This window comes from Triturus cristatus, chromosome 9, assembly GCF_964204655.1.
Source record: "Triturus cristatus chromosome 9, aTriCri1.1, whole genome shotgun sequence".
Lineage (NCBI taxonomy): Eukaryota > Metazoa > Chordata > Amphibia > Caudata > Salamandridae > Triturus > Triturus cristatus.
The window spans coordinates 534,097,540-534,118,044 of NC_140592.1; the positions used below are offsets into that span (position 1 = coordinate 534,097,540).

General features: G+C 45.9%; 1 protein-coding gene across 6 annotated transcripts in view; it reads right to left on the reverse strand.

The window, feature by feature from the left end:
- LOC146798257 (inositol-trisphosphate 3-kinase B-like) overlaps nt 1-20,505 on the reverse strand; it is an 856,729-nt gene that overhangs the window by 21,962 nt on the left and 814,262 nt on the right. For all 6 annotated transcript variants that reach the window (XM_085625536.1, XM_085625539.1, XM_085625537.1 and 3 more), the window contains one exon: nt 18,115-18,186. In XM_085625536.1, coding sequence (XP_085481662.1) covers nt 18,115-18,186 — 72 coding nt within the window. The remainder of the gene's footprint in view (nt 1-18,114; nt 18,187-20,505) is intronic.

The following is a 20,505-nucleotide window of genomic DNA, read 5'->3' on the forward strand; positions in this document are numbered from 1 at the left end:
TCTGCAACCAGAGGGTGGCGGCACTTGAGACCAGTGGAGCGCATCACCTTGGAATGCTCTGAAACTAACCCAGTGGCAATCAGACAGGATCGGAGGTCAGTGTGCAAGGCCCTTCCCCCCACTGAGGAGAGCACCATTTTGTTGAGAAGCACGGCTGAGACAGCAAGTACGTGCAGAGTGCCCGGATTGCGGTGGTGGCGCCTGCACTGATCTGGATCCTACAAGTGGGGATCCGGTGGGAGCGAACCGACTTTGTGTGGGCCTACACTTCGGGCCCTTAGACTGGGAATCACAAGGAAGTCCCTAACCCAATACTGAGGGTCCTGGGCCGGCTGGGAGAAATCGGTTCTTCCAGGGGGGGGGGGGTGAGATCGGCCCAGGCATCTCCATTGGCAGGCTACTTGGAGGAAAGGGGTCTCCATGGGCATGAAACAGGCCTGCCATTAGGCTCCCTAGTCACTCTGGTCAAGGTGCAACCCTCCATTACTTTCTACGATTGGGGCAATTTCCAGCTGACCTGCTGATATGGGGATACTGGATAACTGAAGAGTGCAAAACCTGATCAAGTCACTGGAATCACAGTGTAGGCGCTTGTCGCCATAAACAAGAAGTGCCTTAGGAGGAGGGCCCCCGTTTGACAGTGCTGAGCACCCAGCCTGCACTGGGGATCTGCGTGTAGATGTCCGTGTAGGAGAGCGCAGGTGGAAACCAACAAGGCGCAATGGGGAAGCCATCTAAAAGAAGGGGATATAACGTCCTCAGCACTGGGGGTCCAGGAGCCCAGATGGACGATGAGGAGGAGAGTATAGAATCGGGCAAGGAGACGGTCGGCACGACCCCCATCCTGGCATACATTCTGCAAGCTATCACGGCCTCCAGGGAAGCCTTAGAGGCAAAAATGTACACAATGGGGGCAGATTTGAGTTTGCTAAAGATGACCACCGTAAACTCAAAGAACGAGTGCTAGCCTCATAAAAAGAACTTGCAGAGGTACTTGAGGCTGTAACAATGCTCCAGAAGGCGCTCAGCACAGTCAAGGGTCGAGTCAAAGTGCTGAAGGCGTGGGCAGAGGACAGTGAAGGAAGATCACGCAGGAACAATATAAGAATTATTGGAATTCCGGAAAAATCGTAGGGCCCCGACATGTTGGGCTTCCTTGAAGACTGGATCAAAACTGAAGTTGTTCCTGAGGGCCTCTCCTCCTTCTATGCACTGGAACGGGCCCACAGGGTCCAAGCTCGGCCACCCCGTCCAGGGGCCCCTCCCCAACCCATAGTAGCGAGATTGCTTCACTTTCGTGATCGCAATCATGTGCTCCTTGAGGCCCGTCAAAAACAAGAACTGCAGGTTGCAAATAGTAAAATGATATTCCCAGATTTCACGAAAGAAGTACAGCATCAAAGGGCTTCTTTTTAAGCTGTTAAGAAGAAACTGAGACAGCTTCAGATACCCTATGCCATGTTATTCGTGTCACGGCTGCGAGTAGGGGACCAAGCAGGAGTGCAATTTTTGTCACCACCCCGCAGGACACGTGGGATTGGCTGGACAGTCGACGGAGCCAGAATCAAGAGACTGGGTTGACGGGAAGATTGCAACAACACAGGAAAATCTGTGCTAGCGGCACATGCTCTGTCTACTAGAGAGGCCAGGAACAAGAGGCGCCAGTCATTACAGGTGGCGGCGGAACTCACCAGAGGGGGCACCAGCCCTGGCTCGAGTAAGACTGCTCAGGATGCAGATCAGTCGGATGGCTCAGTGGCTGCTAGTTCACATGAAACCTCGATGAAGAATTGCCGAAGGTCACGCCTCAAACGGCAGACAACATTGCCTGACTTGATAATCTTGGTGGTTGATGTGGCGCTATAATAGTATTACCGGTGGGCCTACATTTACCTGGGAGGAGAGGGTGGTGGTGGCCTTCTAACTGCAAAGGTCTTCGTATCCTCCCTGATCCCGGAGACGATAATGTTTTAGAACACTGCTGGGGGTGGAAGTTGGTGGAGATCTGGGAGCAACTGCTTGAGCCTCACAGCCCCATCACTAGGTAGAACACTGTTTTGGAGATCACTCTGAGTTTAGATGGGATTTTATTTGGTTACACCTGTCCTGGGGAGGGGGAATTGGGGTTTGGTTGTTGCACTTTTTAGGGGTTGGGGTATTGTTGGGGCCAGGCGTGTCAAATTCAGTGTAACTATAGCAATGATGTCTCACCTAGCTCAAAGGCGCTCCCCATAGACCTCAAATGTATCTCTTGGAATGTACGGGGATGCACACACTTTCACGACGTCATATGATACATGTTTTCCTAGTAAGGAGAGGAATTCAGACTGCATTGCTCCAAGAAACTCATGTTATGGCTAAAGAGGGGGCTGCACTCCAGCGTAGGTGGAGGGGTCAGGTGTATTATACTAACTATTCGGCTTTCGCTCGGGGAGTTCTGATTTGGATACGAGCAGAGATACCCTTCCAATGTACGAACCAACTGATTGACCCGGCGGCAGATACATTATAGTCACAGGTAAATTAGATGGTAGAGATGTAGCCCTAGGCAGCATATATGATCCTAATACAGAACAGCCAGCGTTTTTGGCCCGACTATCTGGGACGCTGGCCCCTGTGCTGACGGGCCCAGTGATATTAGTTGGGGATTTTAATTGTGTTACTGATATTGGACTGGACCAATCGCATCTGCCACTCCCGGACACAACCCCGCATAAAATAGCAGCAGCACGTCTTGCCTGGCAATCACAATGAGGTTTGGTAGATTCCTGGAGGGCACAACACCCGGCTGACAGAGACTATTCATTATTTTTCCACCCTGCATGAACTCCATGTTAGATTGGACTCTATACTATGCTCCCCAAGAAAATGTACAGACAACCAAATACCTCACTAGAACAATCTCAGATCATAACCCGCTACTGCTAGGCTCAACATGGTCGCGTGAGCGCCCTAGCATTCCGTCTTGGTGCTTGAAACCAGAGGCATTGGAAGATCAGGTTTACAGAGCATCAGTGGGTACGGCTATTGAGCAATATTTTGCAGAGAATGCCAACACAGCAACTAATAAATTAATAGAGTGGGATGCCTTTAAACAGTAATCAGTGGGCGGTGTATCTCTGAATCTGTGGGAGTACATAAGACTGTTGCAGCAAACAATATCAGTAGAAAACAGACTTCGGGAATTGGAGAGGGAAAGGCCAGAACAGAGGGCCAAGTAGAAAGAACTTCTAGGTGCTAGGTAAGCAGTAGCTGCCCAGGTGGAACGACTTCCTTGCTTTGACTATAAAAGCTATGTAGCCAGAGCCCATGCTGAACGGGATACATCTGGAGCACTATTGGCCTGGCTGGCCAATCCGGCTCGATGGGGGTCAGTGATACTAGAACTAAGAGTTCCAGGGGAGGAACCTTTGAACCGTCAGCAGGACTTCGAATTTTATGAGATATATAAGAGTAAACAGTCGCCCACTCCTGACGAATTGGCTAATTTTGTCAATGCAGTGGACTTACCGGTGGTGTCGGAAGACATAGCAGAGGATCTGGGAGCTGACATAAGACTCAGTGAGGTGAGAGGGGCTATAAAAACCATAGCCAGAAATAAGACACCAGGTACAGATGAGCTCCCGGTGGAGTTCTACTTGACCTATATTGATCTGCTCGCTCCTAAGCTCATGGAGCTCTATAACCAAGCAGTGCAGGAGCGTCACCTCCCTGCTACCACGAGAGAGGGGGTAATTATCCCACTACTAAAGCCGGGGAAACCAGCATGGGACACAGCAGCCTACAGGCCATTGTCTATGCTAAAACTGGACTGTAAGGTCTTGAGCTGAATACTGGCGACTAGGCTTCTCCCCCATATGTCAACCTTAATCCACCAGTATCAGGTGGGCTTTATTCCCACCAGAAACACTGCACTGAACATTAGGCGTCTCATTCGGATTATAGAGGCGAGACCTGGCTGCGAGGGTGGGGAGACCGTCTTTGCAGTGGATACTGAAAAGGCCTTTGATAGTCTTGAATGGGCCTACCTCTTCGAGGTAATGAAGAAATTCGGGCTAGGCCCAGCATTTATTAAGTGGACGGCCCTGCTATATGCAGACTCTACTGCCCAAGTCAAGACGGGCAGACTAATCTCTGGCAGTTGTAAGATAGAACGGGGCACGCGACAGGGGTGTCCTTGTCGCCTTTGTTGTTTGCCCTGGCCATGGAGCAGTTAGCAGCTAGAGCTCGCACGGGGCAATATTTTCAGGGACTTGAAGTTGCTGGTCAGATGCATCACAACGCGCTCTATGCGGACGACCTGCTGCTGTTTTTGGAAGATGATCGCAATGCCCTTAGAGGGGCAAATGACCTCCTCCATGGCTTAGGGCAAGTGGCTGGCCTAAAAGTCAACTGGGCGAAGTTATCTCTGTTACCGGTCAGGGCGAATGAAGCTGTCCCTATGGAGACAGAAGGTGTACAATGGCAACCCCATTGTTTGGCCTACCTGGGCACCCAGATTTATCACTCTTCTGACGACCTGTTAGAAGGGAATGTAGGGCGGGGTTTATGGGGAGTTAAAAGCAGCTTAGATTTCTGGGGGACTCTGCCTTTGTCGGACGCGGGTGGGGTGGCCCTACTAAAAATGGTGACGCTCCCACAGCTGCTCTATTATTATGGAGTCCTGCCAGTTTGGATCCCGACCCGAATGTTAACCCAATTGAAATTACTAAAAACTGCATTCTCATGGGGACCTGGTAGGGGGCAGGTGGCACTTAATACACTAATGAGGCCAAGAATAGAAGGAGGCTTAGCAGTACTTGATTTTGAGCACTACTACATAGCTGCGCAATTACAATGGCTCACGAAATGAGTGGCGGATAAACTTAAGGGGCCTGTGGAAAGGAGAGGAGAGGCCCCAGACTTGCGGCTCCTGTCACGGATAATCTTGCGACTTCCTTGTCATGAAGAGGACCTCCCCGTGGACCTCAGTGCGGCGCGTAAATGTTGAAATAGAAGTCTGAGAAGGGCCATGGTCAAACGTCCATATGCGCCGGAAATCCCCTTGATTATGTGTGAGGTACTCCCCTATGGTGGTGACTGGCGTAGGTTGGGAGCATGGGCAGATGTGGGAATATCTACGATAGGGGACCTTTATGAGGAGGGCACGCTGATCCCATTCAACGATCTTCAGGAACATTTGATCTGCTGGGAGGAGACTTTCTATTGCACACAGACCTTCCGGCAGCCATGAGGAAATAATGGAATGAGGGTCTGACTGAGCCAGGTGTATCAATGGGATGCCAATACTTAGTCACTGAGGCGGGCACCTTTAAAGCAGTCACTTGCCTATACAGGCGACTTACATACTCGAAGCTCCCTCCCCTGACTAAAATCCATAGAGAATGGGAAGCAGACCTGGGTAATCCTATAGCAGATAAAGAATGGGGGATCCTGGTGGAGAGAGCGTGGAAAAGTACTACAAATGCACGGTTTCAGCTCATAAACTTTTATGTGCTACACAGAGCCTACCGTACCCCAGACAAGCTTAATAAATATTTTAATATGCAAACTGCAGCCTGCCCACGATGTCATACAATAGGAGCGGATTTTTTGCATATGTTTTGGAGCTGCCCGAGCATAGGGGACTTCTGGGAGGAGGTAACCTTAATGGTGGCGGATGTGACTGAGAAGGAAATAGGAAATGCCCTGGAATACTCTCTTTTGCACTGGTTTCCCCATACTGCTAAAAACAAGGTAACGAGAAAGTTCCAGGACCTTGGATTAGTTTTGGCTAGAAATCGAGACTTGGTCCTAGTTTTGCTAGATGGAAAAAGGAGTTCATTAAATGAGCTGATTGAGAATAGCTAAGCGAACTGGCAGCGAGAAATTGCTGGAAGTAGCTAAAGCGTGGACAGCATTGCTTGATATACTTAAAAATCCAAATGATATGGGCGGGAGCGACCAAGAGGAAGACGGGCAAGATGGAGCCATCTGATTTAGCTGTACAAATTGTCCCCGAGTTGGATAAAAACCTCTCGAGCCGAGAGAACGTTCTCTGAGCATATGTTAGCAGCCCTCAAAATAAAACATATGTGGCCCAGTAGTCTGTTGGGCAGGTAAACAACTAAAAAAGAAACATGCCTGGATGGGAGGGTAGGGTGGGAGGTGAAATTGGGATAAAGTTAAGTATATATGTTTGAGTCAACTGATTTATGCTTTGTTAAGACACATACAATACAGATATTATTTATGGAATAACTGTAGCACTATTGGGGGTATGGTATTGCGGGAAGAATATGTTTATATAATATCCTGAAAATAGCAAGGTGGGAGAAGATATTCTATTGATGTTTTATTGTATTGCTTCATCGAAATTGCAATAAAATCTGTTTACAAAACAATAAAAGAAGGAAAAATTATAGATCGGAGTGGGGTCAGTGGAATATCTGGCCCGCACTATTTCCCGTGATGTTATGGAACCCAAGTAGAATCTTGTGGAGGCTATTGAAAAACAGTATCTCCCACCAATACAGAAGAACTAAAATTGTTTCTGAGGCTCTCTGAATACTACTTGAAGTTTATTAAAAAAACTGTGCATTCATTGTTCAGCCCTTACACAATCTTTTGAAGAACGAGGTACCTTTTAATTGGAATCAAAAATTCCGCTTTTGAAACTGTGAAACAAAGTATAACCAAAGCTCCATCACTAAGCTGGTTTGACCCTAGCAAACACACCATTTTAACAGCTGTCTCCAGCAATATAGTTTAGGTGCCAGTCTAATGAAGGTGGTGGGGGGAAAAGAACAAGTTGATGCCTTTGCGTCACATGTATTCATCAGAGAAACACTGTTCAGTGGTTTAAAAAGAGGCCCTAGCTTGTTATTAGGCAGTGAAACACTTTGGTACATATTTACAAGGAAATGGCAGAGTTGTGGCAAATTGTGCAGGACCGTACTCCATTTCCAAAATGCAGGGATGCGCCATATTTATAACTATATGGTGCACCCCTGTGTTATCTTTATCGCTGGGGCTAAAAATAGCTGCCTAGCGCAAACACAGACACCCTTGCGCCATAGCGCAAGGGTGCCTGCGTTGCAGGGAATGATTGTTTATGTTCAGGAAGGTGTCCCTTCCTGCACATAAACAATCATTGATGACGTTTTGCTCTTTCTATGTGTGCTTAACACCATTTTGTAAATATGGTGCAGGGCACTGCGCCACCGGAACGTCAGTAAAAGTGAAGTTCCAGAGATGCAACCCCCTTGTAAATATAAGTTTTTCCTATGAGGCATACACTTCCCAATCAAAACAGACCACAATGCGTTAATATATGCTCTCACCACCAAAGGGTTGATTAGGGCCACACCCATAATATATTGTTGGTTTTTGGGTCTGGAGGGTTACAACTTCAAGGTACAATAGGTTCCAGGGACACATAACATTGTTGCAGATGTTCTGTCTCGAGCTCCTGTAGACCAACCAGAAGACAATTTCAAAGAGTGAGTGGTACTTTAGCTCTCAAGTATGAACAAGACTGAATGGGAAGTGTACATGCAGAAGGAAGAAGGAATGAAACGGCTGATAGAACTCATACAAGAGGGTGGCCTGACTGTTGCAGAAGGGTTCCCATGGGGTTGGCTACGTTTTGGTAAGTTAGATTTGAGTTGAGCATCCAAAGGGAAATTGTTTACAGAGCTGAGAAAAGTACCTTCAAAGACAATTAGGAGAAAATAGTAGATCTGCAACACTAGGGCCATTTGGGACACAGGCTCTCCAAGAATAAGGTGTATTTTGAATACCGGTGGCCAGCCATGGACACTGTGGTAGAGGTAAAGGTTAAGAACTGTCCTGAGTGTATAAAGAGTGACAAAACCCATCAGGTCAGGAAATCTCCCATGTCCCAGCAAAGGTTCCAGATATGCCATGTACTAAAATGGCTCTTAATATAATTGGCCCATTAAACCTCAAAACTTTTAAGGGAGAGATTCATTTTTGTATCGGTAGATTACCATACATGATGGATCACGGCTAAATGTGTACATCAAATAAACACAGAGACCTTAATCAATTTCCTCAAAGATGGAGCTGTGCCTGAGATTCTAGTCATGGACAACGGGGTACAATTTACCTCGGAATCCATGAAAGTATTCCTTAGTAGTCTCCACATTCAACACTATAGGACTGCCTTGTAATTGCCCCAAGCAAATGAAGTCAAAAGAATAAACAGAATGCGTGAAGAGGGCAGAAGTTACAGGATTTTCAGCCAAGCTAGTACTATAGTAGCTATATGGGCATACCACATAGCACCAAATTTCATCACCAGGATCTCTACTTTTTTGCGTCTTAAAGGGAGGAATCCTAAAACGCAAAAGTCAGCTTCATGGTTGAAAAAGAGGGGAATGTGTGAGGTGGACAGGGACAAGATATCTGAGAGCATATCTGCACACCAAGACAAATACAAAAATAGATATAATGTAAGTAAAATGTGAAAACTCCTTCGTTCAAGGAATGAGATTGGATAGGGGTAGATCTTCCTAAACCAAGCGGACATCATGGCTCCAGGTTTACATTAACCATAAGAATATCTCGCTTGAGAAAGAATGTGGCAAAGTTAGAAAGCGGTCAAACATGGGGTATAGATAAGATTGTTCCGCGTGATCCTGCTCAAGTAAAGACACATAATGAAGTTGGTCAGTACCAATGTACTCAGGCAGAAAATGATCTTGGGAAGTCCAGAAATACGCGAAGGATGCGTTCTGCTCCATTTTGGCAGAGGGAATATGCCATGAAATGATTTCTTTTGAATGTATATTGTTTTCTTATGGTGTCTTTTTCAATCCTATGCATGTATTTTATTTTTAGATTTGTATCTTATTTATTGTTCCATAACCATTGTCTCTGTTACGGCTTGGGACCCACTTTTGGAGTGCCACCTCCCCTTAGATTTAGTTTACATGCCTTACCTTAGCTTGTTTTTTTTTTTTATTAGCCTTGAATCTCCTTTCCTTCTTTAGGGAGATTTGTTATAATTATAATACCTTGATATTTTCCTCCTTTCCCCCTTCCCTTTTCTTCCTTTGGAATGTTCCTGGCAACTATAAAATTAACATTCTATGTCAAGCTCACAGCAGACTGAAATCTGTGATGGTATATATGATGCTAATAAAAAGAAGTTAACTGTAGGAGGCTGGCTTAGTATATGGTGCTCACTTATTTAAGTGTAGCACCCTGCACTAATCCAGACAACCGTTATGGTGATATTAGTGGTCTTAAGCAACCTTAGAAAGCTCTCTAAGTGGTAGCTGTGGAGAGCAGCCTACAAGATTAGTCCAGAAGGAGTGTAAACCAGCCTCCAGTTTTACCAGTACTAATCATATAGTGTAGGTTAAGTGAAAAAGAACTACAGTGTAGTTATAAAAATATGTATTTATTATAAACACATTTACAATATCTCCTACCCGCAGATATAATCACAAAACACACATTACTTTGATAATAGAACACGTAAGTAGCACAAATACACAGTGGTCTCCGCGGGGAGACCAAACCATATACTAATAAAGTGGAAAGCGAACCACGACCTAAGTCGAGACTGGATGTAGAAGAGTCGGGGACCCAAGGAACCACCCAAGGTAAGTACCCAGGAACCCCACGGAGGCTGTGTGCAGAGTGGGAACATGACCGCATGCTCAATACAAGTCAACGGGTAAGTTACAGTTTCAGTTTTTAAGAAGACGGGCCCTTCCCAGAGGCACCCTGAAGAAACCCTCTGAAAGATGGAAGTTTGGAGAGTCACCCCACCCGTGGATACCCCGAGAACCAGGATACCTACACCAGGGAAGCAGAGTGCATTGGTGAAAAGTGACGTCGGAAACCGCCGTAGACCATAATGGAGGACTTCAGTGAAGATGCCACTTGCGAAGAAGGTGAAGGAGTCCAGTGGAACCCAAAGGTGGGTTTAAGGAGAGGTACCTGCAAGCAGAGGGGATAGAGTCTATGCCACTCAGGAGTGACCAGGAGGCACGGAAGATGAATGTCCATCAATGTCGGAGATGCAGGAGAGTTGCCGGTGCCCTTGAAGCTGCAGCTGTGCGGACCAGGTGATGCTGTGGAAGACCAGGAGTCATTCACAAGCTGTCCGATGCCGGATATCAAGAGCCAGGGGGTCGGTGTCCGTCAGGAGTACCTACAAGCCTTGGCAACGGCAACAAGCGTAGTAGACGAAAAAGATGCAGTGTCAGGACCAGCAATGTCCAAGTGACTCACCACAAGCAGGTAAATCAGAGCAGGGCCAAGCAAGCAGGAGAGCCCACTGGAGCCAAACAAGATCTACAAGAGGACTCACAGGCCTAGGGAGTCGCGAGGGGACCTTGAGCAGCTCACCAATGATGAAGGCCCACGGTGCAGAAGATGTGGTGAGGATGGAAATCTTGGGAGCAAAAGATGCTTGAGGCTGGAGCTTCTTGGAGCCCGAAGATCTCTGATGAAGAGAGTCAACAAGCCTTGGCAATGGCAAGTTGACGAGGTGCACAGGGGTACTGCTCCAGCGGTTCCGACGAGGGATACTGGCTTCAAACTTGCTGTGAGAACAGTGCAGGCCTCCAGGGAGTTGCAGAACCAGCACCAGTGTTGCTGAACCTTTTAGAGTTCGTAGGAGCTCAGGAACAGCAGACCAGTCAGCTTTGTTGCAGTGCCTGCAGATGCAGGGACGTATCTCCTTTACTTCAAGGGAGATTCCTTTGAGTGTCCTGGATGTCCACAGGCCTGTAGAAAAACCTCTCTGGAGCACAGGCAGAGACAATACCGAAGACTGGCAGGACAAATAGACCAAGAGCAGTATGAGTCTTCCCAGTTGTAGTCTCGGGTTCACAAAGATAAGTCCAGTGAAGTTCAAAGTGCCCAGATGGTTGAAGATGAAGTGGTTTCGGATCTGAATCTTGTCCCACGATGAATCTAAGGAACCACCCATAGGTAAGTCCTCAAGTACCCTAAGGAAAGGGTTGGGACGATTCAGGGGTCCCTCCCAGAGGAGGGGCTGGACAGTGGGGCGATACTCTCATGTCCTTTGTCCAGTTTCACGCCAGAGCGGGAGTCAACGGCTCCCTGAACTGGTTCCAACTAGAGTATGCAAGGAGGGCACCAAATATGCACTACAAATCGATTTAGTGATGCTGGCAAGCACCCCAACCTTAGCCCAATATTCCAAATCCAGTCTAGGAGGTGGTCACACCTCCATGTGACAGAAAACCTATTGTCCTGCCTTACCCTGCTCGAGCTTGGCTCAGCAGCAGGAGGGCAGAATTGTGTCTCTGGACGGCAACATCCAAAGTTTGATGTCCGGGTCTAGAAGACTGGTACCGGGAGCACTGAGGACCTCCCGGAGGAGCTTTACAGTGCATGGAATCATGCTTCCAACACCATTTACGGTTGGGGTATGATTCCAACATGTTTGATACCAAACACGACAGGGTTCGTTTGAGCCAGTTTAGAGTTAGCCATCTCGTAAAGACACATGGCCACTCTATGTATCGTAATGGCTGATGCACTTACAACCTGGGAGAATGGACTCTGTGGGTTGTAGGGGTGTCCAGCTCATGCAGGGGCACCCTCACACTTATAACCCAGCATCCTGCCTTCAGGATTGAAAGGCCTGCCTTAGGGGTGACTTATAGGTTTCAAGTGCAGTGACCTCAGATATAAGGAAGCATATATCTGTCGTAAGTGGTGCTAGCACCAGCTTACACAGGTGGCAATGGCAAGCCTGTAGCCACAATTTGAGTGGTCTCCCTTGAGTGGCATAATACATGCTTTCGCCCATGGGGGACCCCTAATGTACCTATGCCCTGCGTACCTTTGAACCATATACTACGGACTTACAAGGGTATACCAGTAGCCAATCTGGGGTGTACCTAAGTACTAACCATGTCCAATTTAGGGACGAAGCACAGAGACTGAGGTCCTGATTAGCAGGATCCTAGTCAGACTAGTCAGAAAAACATAATGACACCAGAAAAAAGTGGGGGTGACCATGAAAGCAGATCCTACTTTCCTACAGTATCTTACTTCAAAAAAGGGTGTCTTTATTTCAACAGTCACCCGTACTATGGGATCGCCAGAGGGCATGGCCTTTCTTCAAACCTGGTTTGTGAATAACTAACAATATTAAATCCTGCCTAGGTATACATTTGTAGGAACAGGTTTCCTTAAAACGACCTGTGAGGTGTTTACCCATAACTCCTCATCTCAAATTAGTTTGCTAATCCAACAAAATTTCTGTTTAAAACAGGCACTGGTGCTTTGAAGGTGAAATCTATCCTCAGCCCTGATATATAGGGGCTCCTGCTAATTTAGTATTCTGGATCTATTAGAGGAAGGTATGCCAGTGGACCTTATTAGACATAAAAGTCAGCAATCTCAGTCCAGTACTGCAACCCTCACATATTGCCTTTCCCATAGCTAAAGCTGCTATTTGAGCACTGACATGAATATATTACCTTGACAAATGCAACTCAGTCCAAACCTGCATCTTGTCCTGAAATTCCAAGACTAATGCATTGTTAAAAATGAGGGTCTCCAGTTGGCAAGTTGTTACCCTGTCCAAGTAGGGACCCTTCTTCTTAGTCAAGATAAGGGGATACACTTCTAAAATAATCCCTGCTCACCCCTTTGGTAGCTTGGCACGAGCAGTCCAGCTTATCTCAGAGGCAGTGTGTGAAGCATTTGCACATACCCAACAGTAATACAGTAAAAACACCACAAGAAGACACCACACCAGTTTTAGAAAAACAATTCCAATATTTTATCTGTGCAAAACAAGACCAAAAACGAAACAAACCCACCATACAGTTCTTAGAAATATCAATAAGCAAAAATAGACTTAAAATACAGTTCCTTCAAGTCAATAGCTCCATCCGGGGCTATCACAGAGTTGTGAACAACAAATCCAAACAGTTCCGGCTAACCACGGCATTGCAGGCCGTCTACGGTGTCGGGAAGACCCGCAAAGCAGTACCTTTAGAGATGCAGGTCATCGGCGACCTCTTGTTGAGCTCCGAAAAGCGGACATCGGCAGGCGTTAGTTCTGGTGGTCAGTGCAGGAGTCGTCGGGCCCTTGAAGTCACACACGTTGCAGATCGAACTGCTCGCGGTTGAAGCCGTGAGTGCCGGCATCGGGGCTGCGGTGCGAAGTGTAGCGTGTGGTGTCCTCAGGGCGCGTTGCAGGCATTGGCTCAGTGACAGTCGTCCAGCGGAGTTGCTGAGACCAGACCTGGTGTGTGAAGTGATGTGGGTTCGTAGCGATCCTGGCAGGTCCCGGTGCAAGCAGCATCGTCGTCGTTGCTGAAGTGCTTTCTTTGGTTGACGAACAGGTGTAGATGGCGCCGGCGTGGGTAGGCCAAGGCTTCAGTGTGGGATGAGGGCATTGCGTGATGTAACTTACGAGCGGTGCCCTCGAACCACAGTGCAAGCAGTGGTGTGGAAGTCGCCGTGGAGCGTCGTCATCAGGGATACTGGGGTGGCGGCGTTAAGCGAGGCGGAGTGAAGTGCGGTGCCCACAGGTCGTGGTGCAAGCAGCGGCTCGGTGGCGGCATCAGGGCGCCTCGTCGGTGAGACCAGTGTTGGAGTGCGAATTGTGGCGTGCCCTCTGTGGTGCCTTCAGGACACAGAGGCGGAAGTGGTGTTGTTGGAGGCGTCAGGTTGCTTTTTCTTCTGTCGCAGCACAAAACACACAGCTCCTAGTGCTGGTAGCAGATGAACTTGAAGTATGTACTGTCCCTTAGACTTCAGGTGGCAAGCTCTATCTCAAGCCCTTGGAGAAACTCAAACAAAGAAGTGGCAGAGATTCAGTTCAGTCCTTTCTCTGCCCAAGACATAAGCAGCCACTGCAGGCCAACACAGCAAAACACACAGCACAGTGGTAGCTCCTCCTCACAGCTTCTCTAGCTCTTCTTCTTGGCAGGTTCCTTGATTCATAAGAGTTCTAAATTCTGGGGTCTGAGCCCCAATATTTATACCACATTTCCCTTTGTTCTATTGTGGCAGTGAGTGTCTGTGCTTAGTCCAAACCAGTTCTGTCGTCTCTGGTCCAGCTTCCTGGCAGGAGGTGGAGGCAGCATTGTGTAGGGCAGACCAGGCCTTTTTAGGTGCAAGGAAATCTCCTCCCACTACCCTAAATGCAGCCCAGGTCCAGTCAACTCAGCCCAACTCATACAGGAAAGGCAGGAGACACCTCAACCCCCCAGTGGCTGTCTGCAGTGACTGCACATCTCCAGCTCCTGTCACTCCAAAGGCAGACAGTCAATCCACAACCCAGCAGAGGCACACCAGATGGTTAAGCAAGAAAATGCCTATTTTCTAAAAGTGGCATTTTCAAAACACACACTTTAAAATCCATATTTACTAAAATATGTATCTTTAAATCCTGGGTTCAGACATACTAAACTCCATTCTCCTATCTTGTCCCAGTGGAAAGTTATACTTTTAAGATGTTACTAAGTATCTCCCATTCTATCCTATGGAACAGATGGCCTTTCAATAGTGAAAAACAAATTACACTGTATTTCACAATCAGGAAATTTCACACACACCAGTACAAGTCCTACCATTCATATATACTGCACCCTGCCCATGGGGGTACCCTGGGCCTACCTGAGGGGTGCCTTACATGTGAGAAAAGTGAAGGTTAGGGGCCTGGCAAGTGGGTGCCAGGTTGACATGGCAATCACAAACTGCGTGCAGGCACTGCAGTAGCAGGTCTGAGATACCTTTACAGGATTACTCATGAGGGTGGCACAGTCAGTGCTGCAAGTCCACTAATAGCATTTGATTTACGGCCCTGGCACACCTGGTGCCCTTTACTAGGGACTTACCAGTAAATCAAATAAACCAACTATGGAAACACCAATCCATAAACACAATTTACCTTAGGAGCACTTGCACTTTAAAACTGATCAGCAGTGAGAAAGTGCGCAGAGACACTAAACCAGCAAACACAGGGTCAAAACCAGGAGGTCAGAAAGCAAAAAGACAGGGGAAACATGCAAAAAGATGCCAGGTCGAACATGCATTCTTCAAGCACAGCTTGACTCATTCATCTTCATCCTGCTCTGTAGAACTCTCTCCTGATCCAGGTTCCACTCTGATTTTTTCAGGAACTGCAAACTGCACATAATATATATCTTATTGTTGTGTCATACTGTGCTCTTCCCACTCACTACTCTCTTTAGATTGTCACTGCATAATCAAATCATGAATGCAGAGTTAGCGTCATTCCCCTAGCTTCAAGGAGAGTGACAACCTTCCAGGGAATCTGGTTCCCCGTGTTATTTCACCTTAGTGAAGGGGAATATCTTTGTTGACCAGTTCCAGTTTCAGAGCTGCATTGTCCTATTTTGGCAACAGCATATGTGCTCCAGGTAAACCACTGCCCAGTGCTTTTGAAACTAACATTCTTCTGCAGGCCATCTTTGACCTATTTATAATGGTGGGCTGTTGAGGTAACATTTCCCTGGGGAGAACTGCATTGTGCATTCCAACTTGGGTAGTTCTCCGTCTTATCTTTTCTAGCAGTATCACCTGCTCCTGCCTTTTCATTTTGTTTATCATAATGCAAGGTACTAGGAGTTGCACTACCTTTGAAATATCTGTCCATGCTTGTGTCCCCGATGACTCGGAAATCTGTGTTCATGAACACACAGAGCAGCTGATCCACTTTATGATCTTCCAGGCTTTAGCCTTCAGGGTTGCAAGTAGAAATAATCTGTTACTTGTATATGCTTTCTGTGTCATAGTTGCTACTTCCCCCTTTTATACAACTGATACTTGTTGTCTTCTGATGCCTTTGATGGCCCTTCATCACAAGGGAAACAGTATTCCAGTTCTGGGCTTTTATTGAACAACCCAGCACATTGTGTGAGTCAAAATCCTTTTATACTTTCTTCCTCTGTCTCTTCATCTTGCTTAAACAAATCTGGGTCTCAACTATAACCCATGACTGCAGCTAACTGAGCCTCATTCTTTAGGAGATGTCTCTGTAGCAGGCTTTCCTAGGGGTATTTTGATAAGAATGCAGGAGGGAGCCCATGTCTTCCCGACCCTCCAAGAACCTCTTACAATTGTAGTTGGTTTGCTGGGCTCATATACGTTCCTTTAAATAATGAGAGCGCAGTGGGAGCTCATAATTGTAAGAAGTAAGCAAAGCAGGCAAATGTCACTGCAGGATGCATAGCCTGACTCCTGGTGCATATCCTTGAAACTACTTTACCTGGGATTCCTGCTCTTGTTTAACAACTCTGCATCCGCAGACAGCAGCTGTTGACCCTTCCTTATCACACTCTGCCCAAGCCACACTCTTGCCACCATCAACCATGTCCATCCCTTCAGAGAGGTAAGAATGGCTGAGGAGAGAACTGCAGGAACACGTATGTAAGAGCAGCACCCTATCATTATCAGGCCGAATCTAAGTACTGTAGCTACATCAGGAGTTTAAGAGGCACTATCATCTAAAGCAAAATGGTACTGTCACAGAACCTTAACCTCACCCTCAACTCTATGCATTCTCTTTGAACTTTCAAGATGGTCCGTGTGAAAGCTTACCGTATTTTTCACAAACACACTCCAAAATATTGCTTAGACACTAAGTTGGCTGATGCTCTAGTGTTTGTGTAACACTTGAGGCCCTGGTGATCTCAGATACTTTGGAACAGCTTCTCTTTTATGAACTATCTCTTCTTAAGTTCAATCCTGGGCTGGCTATGACTTTCAGATCTTCTCTACACTGAACGGTCATACCTTGTTCTTTTTCTCAACATCAGCCATTCTGCAAGAGGCTTCCATTGTTCTAGTTTCCCTGTCCAGTAGGATAGACCCCCATCTCTCATTATTAGCCAAGCATGTTTTGGGATACGGGTTGGTCTGTTCCAAAATGGAGGATTTTCTATGAGTATTAATATCCCTCTGCTTAACTTTTTCAGTTACTGGCCCCTAAATAGCCTGAATTCATTTTCATGGTTCTTGGGACCATGTGAGCTGACTCTCACCAGACATGTTATTTCTTATTTCAGATAAACACTGACTGTCACTGGACAGAACCTCGGCATATTACTTTCTGTCCCTGTGGGTGCTTGGTGATCAGTTAGTATTTTCTTATAGGCACACTACTCACCTGTACTGTGCCTGGATTTTCCGCAGAACGCAAGGTCTATCCCTCCTGGGTTTGCTGTCAGAGGGCAGTGCCATATTAAATAACATCAAACAGGTTCACAGTCCAGCCCAGGAATTCTACTCATCCAGCCTGACCGTTTCTCATTGCTTTGCTGTTTGACTTACTGTGGCTCTAGATCGTCTTACAAGGTTCTTACTGTGTCATCAGCAGAGCTTAGCAACTGTAACTTCATTTATTTTGGTATGTAGATTTATTTCAGTTTTGTCATTATATCTGAAGGTAGATGTGGGACAAAAAGCAAGACATTACACATTGTTTGAGCCTATACCATATATCCACGGAATACAATTGCACCATATTGAAACAAGTGCAAAGTGGTAGTAAGTGCTATGCAAAACAGACGGTGTATATGCAAGACTTGACTTCTTGTTCTTAGGTGTATTTTGTGACTTTGTTTGGAGGTTGGAATGGAGTGTAAGTCTTTAAATAGGGAAGGAAGAGCGTTCATAGTAGGGGTACATGTGAACCAGAATCGTTAATGGCACAAACGGCTTTGGAACAAAGACTAGGTGATGGTTAGCTGAATGGAGTGCGTGAAGTTGTGTAGTGAAAGGAGCTGGGAAAGGTAGGGATGATGGGTCTCTGTAGTACTATAAAGAAGAGTATTTGTTTTTCTGTCAAAGCTGAAGACATTTTTAGTTGCAATATTGACCCGGGAGAACTAACATTGGGGATGCCACCTATTACACTGTTACAGTGATCCAGATTTCTCATCAGAAATGTGTTAAGGATTTGGTGGTGCAGTTAAATGACATGCCAGGATTCCTTGCTGACGCAGATGGATTAAGCATGTCAGGGGGAACATGATCGGAAACTGCAAAGCCACATGACATGATCTGCACAGACACTCAAGTTCAATGGCACTACTGTCCCCTCAACATTGAACAACAGTGTTTCTTATTTATCCTCACCTCATGCGTCTGGAAGAAGGTGGAATGCTGCAGCACCTCACGCATACTTCTCAGCCGGGTCAGATAGGCTACCTGCAACAGAGACAGACATTTGTATGTTTAGTTGTATTCTTCGAAGCACTATGAAGAAACTCTCCAACACACAAAGATTGGAAAGACCTGCCTGACGAGATCCTCTTCATAGTCACCCTGCAGAAGTGTCGTTTTCAGACTTCCACAGACCCTTCAGAATTTTGAAACAACTATGTAAAGTACTTATGAAACTGAGGAGCTTGAAGCCACATTGAACAGTTTTCTTGGCCCCCTACTTTTCGCATAGATTCTCCAGATATTACCAGTACTTAGTGTATATATATGTGTGTGTGTGTGTGTGTGTGTGCGCGTGTGTGCGCGACACAAAGTATATTTATAATTCCAAATTTAAACTGAAAAGGTTAACAGTTATGATTATTAGATTTATAATTCCAAATTAAAACTGAAAAGGTTAACAGTTATGATTCGTTTTTCCAATCATAACTTGCACAACAGCCATGCAACCATACCTCAAACACCAAATGCAATGTTCAATGACCTCATCCTGGATTTATCAGATGCAATTACAAATGACATACAAGATGTTAGAGTTAGTGCTAATGTAATATCGAATCACACCTCTATCAACAAAACAACTATATTATTATTTATTAATTTGAGAAGGTTTTATTTAATGATGTGATTTTAAGTGTTTTACTAATTAGTATAAATATTATGAGGTCATTAACATTTTATTTGTGTGCAAGTTATAGTTTACAAGTGTGATGCTCTCTGACTAAACTTCCAGTTTTCGGCGGGCACGTGCAATATTCCAAACTCACATGTGAAAGTTTATTCCAGGGAAGGTTGGTCACACTTGCCACAAAGCTCTCCATCCCTGGATGACACAACCTATCAGCACCCAAATGTACATTACATTTCCTATGAATCTGAAAAGAATTCTAGGAATTTACTTGATGTTTAGAAACAAACTTTTATAGTTTGATGCACTGATTGCTGGAGTATATAACTATATACTTATTGCACAAAAGATACTGTGGCAGTTTAAGTATTCATTTCCTTACTCGACGAGGTAGAAGAAGACCAGGAGAACTGCCAAGAATCAGGTTCTTTATTCATAAAGAGATCCCATCCATCAACTGCTCCCCAATATGTGTCTCTTCAAACCTGCCCTAAGCAATTTTCCATCGCCTGGGCAGCCCACACCAGGTTACATCATAGTCCCTACAGTCACAGCTGGGCTACCAGGAGCACAGCAGTGTTTACCACACAACTCCCTTCTTTGACAGTAAATCAAAAATAAAAACACAGCGGGAATATAACAACAACGAAAATAAAACTCTACGCGCATAGAACAGCAGCTCAAGATCAAGACGAAAGCAACTTTGCCCTTTAGAACAGTGGTTAAACAAAGTCTCCCAAGTCCTTGGGTCTCCTCACAATCCTGTCAGACCTTCTTGTTCCCAAGTCTTTATTGGAACTCAAATCATCCTTGTTGCTGCCGCACGCCCCCTTGTATAGGACAACTCTGTTCAGATTCCATATGCGATGATCCTGGGGTCTTACAGCATTATTAAAAGTTTGAATAACTTGAATGGGTTTTGAAAACTTCATCACTCCACTCAAAACCAAGTTGTTTGATCATGACCAAATCACCCACTTGTACCTCCAACCTCTTCACTGAGTTTAACACCAAAGTATCTTTTCCTCCGCTGTATATTCCCCTCTTCTCTCAGATGCCAACTTAAATCACCAAGCTCCTTGCCCACTTCAGCCTCACAGTTGTTAACCCAGGGTGGCTCTACGAATGTATTATGGAGCCTACCCCTGAACAACTGAAAAGGAGTTTTACCAGTTGTGAAATGAGGGGTGATCCTATACATTTTAACTTGTCTCATCACTTCCTCATTCCAATCAAGGGAATTAGATTTGGCCATGTCAATCGTCTCCTCGAGGAACCTGTTCAACCTTTCCACCGTTCCATTAGTTTCCGAATGATACAAGGAACACTTCTTGTGTTCTATTCCCCTATCCAAAAGAAATTTCTTCTTTTTCTTGGAGGTAAGCTGCACCCCATTACCAGAAAGTAGAGTGTGGGGAAAACCTTCTCGTGCAATGAGTACCTTTGAGAACCTGATGACATCTTTGCTCTCTATTGCTCTCTATTGTATTAGAGATGCACATTGTAGGCCACCTGGAGGACATCTCAATCATCACAATGATACAATTCTGGGACCCCCTCTCCAGAAATTGGTCCCACAATGTCCACTGCAATCTTCCTCCATGGACCATCCGGTAATTTCCTAATCTCCATGGGTTATACCCTCATTTGTTTAGTCTTATCACTAAGTGCACACA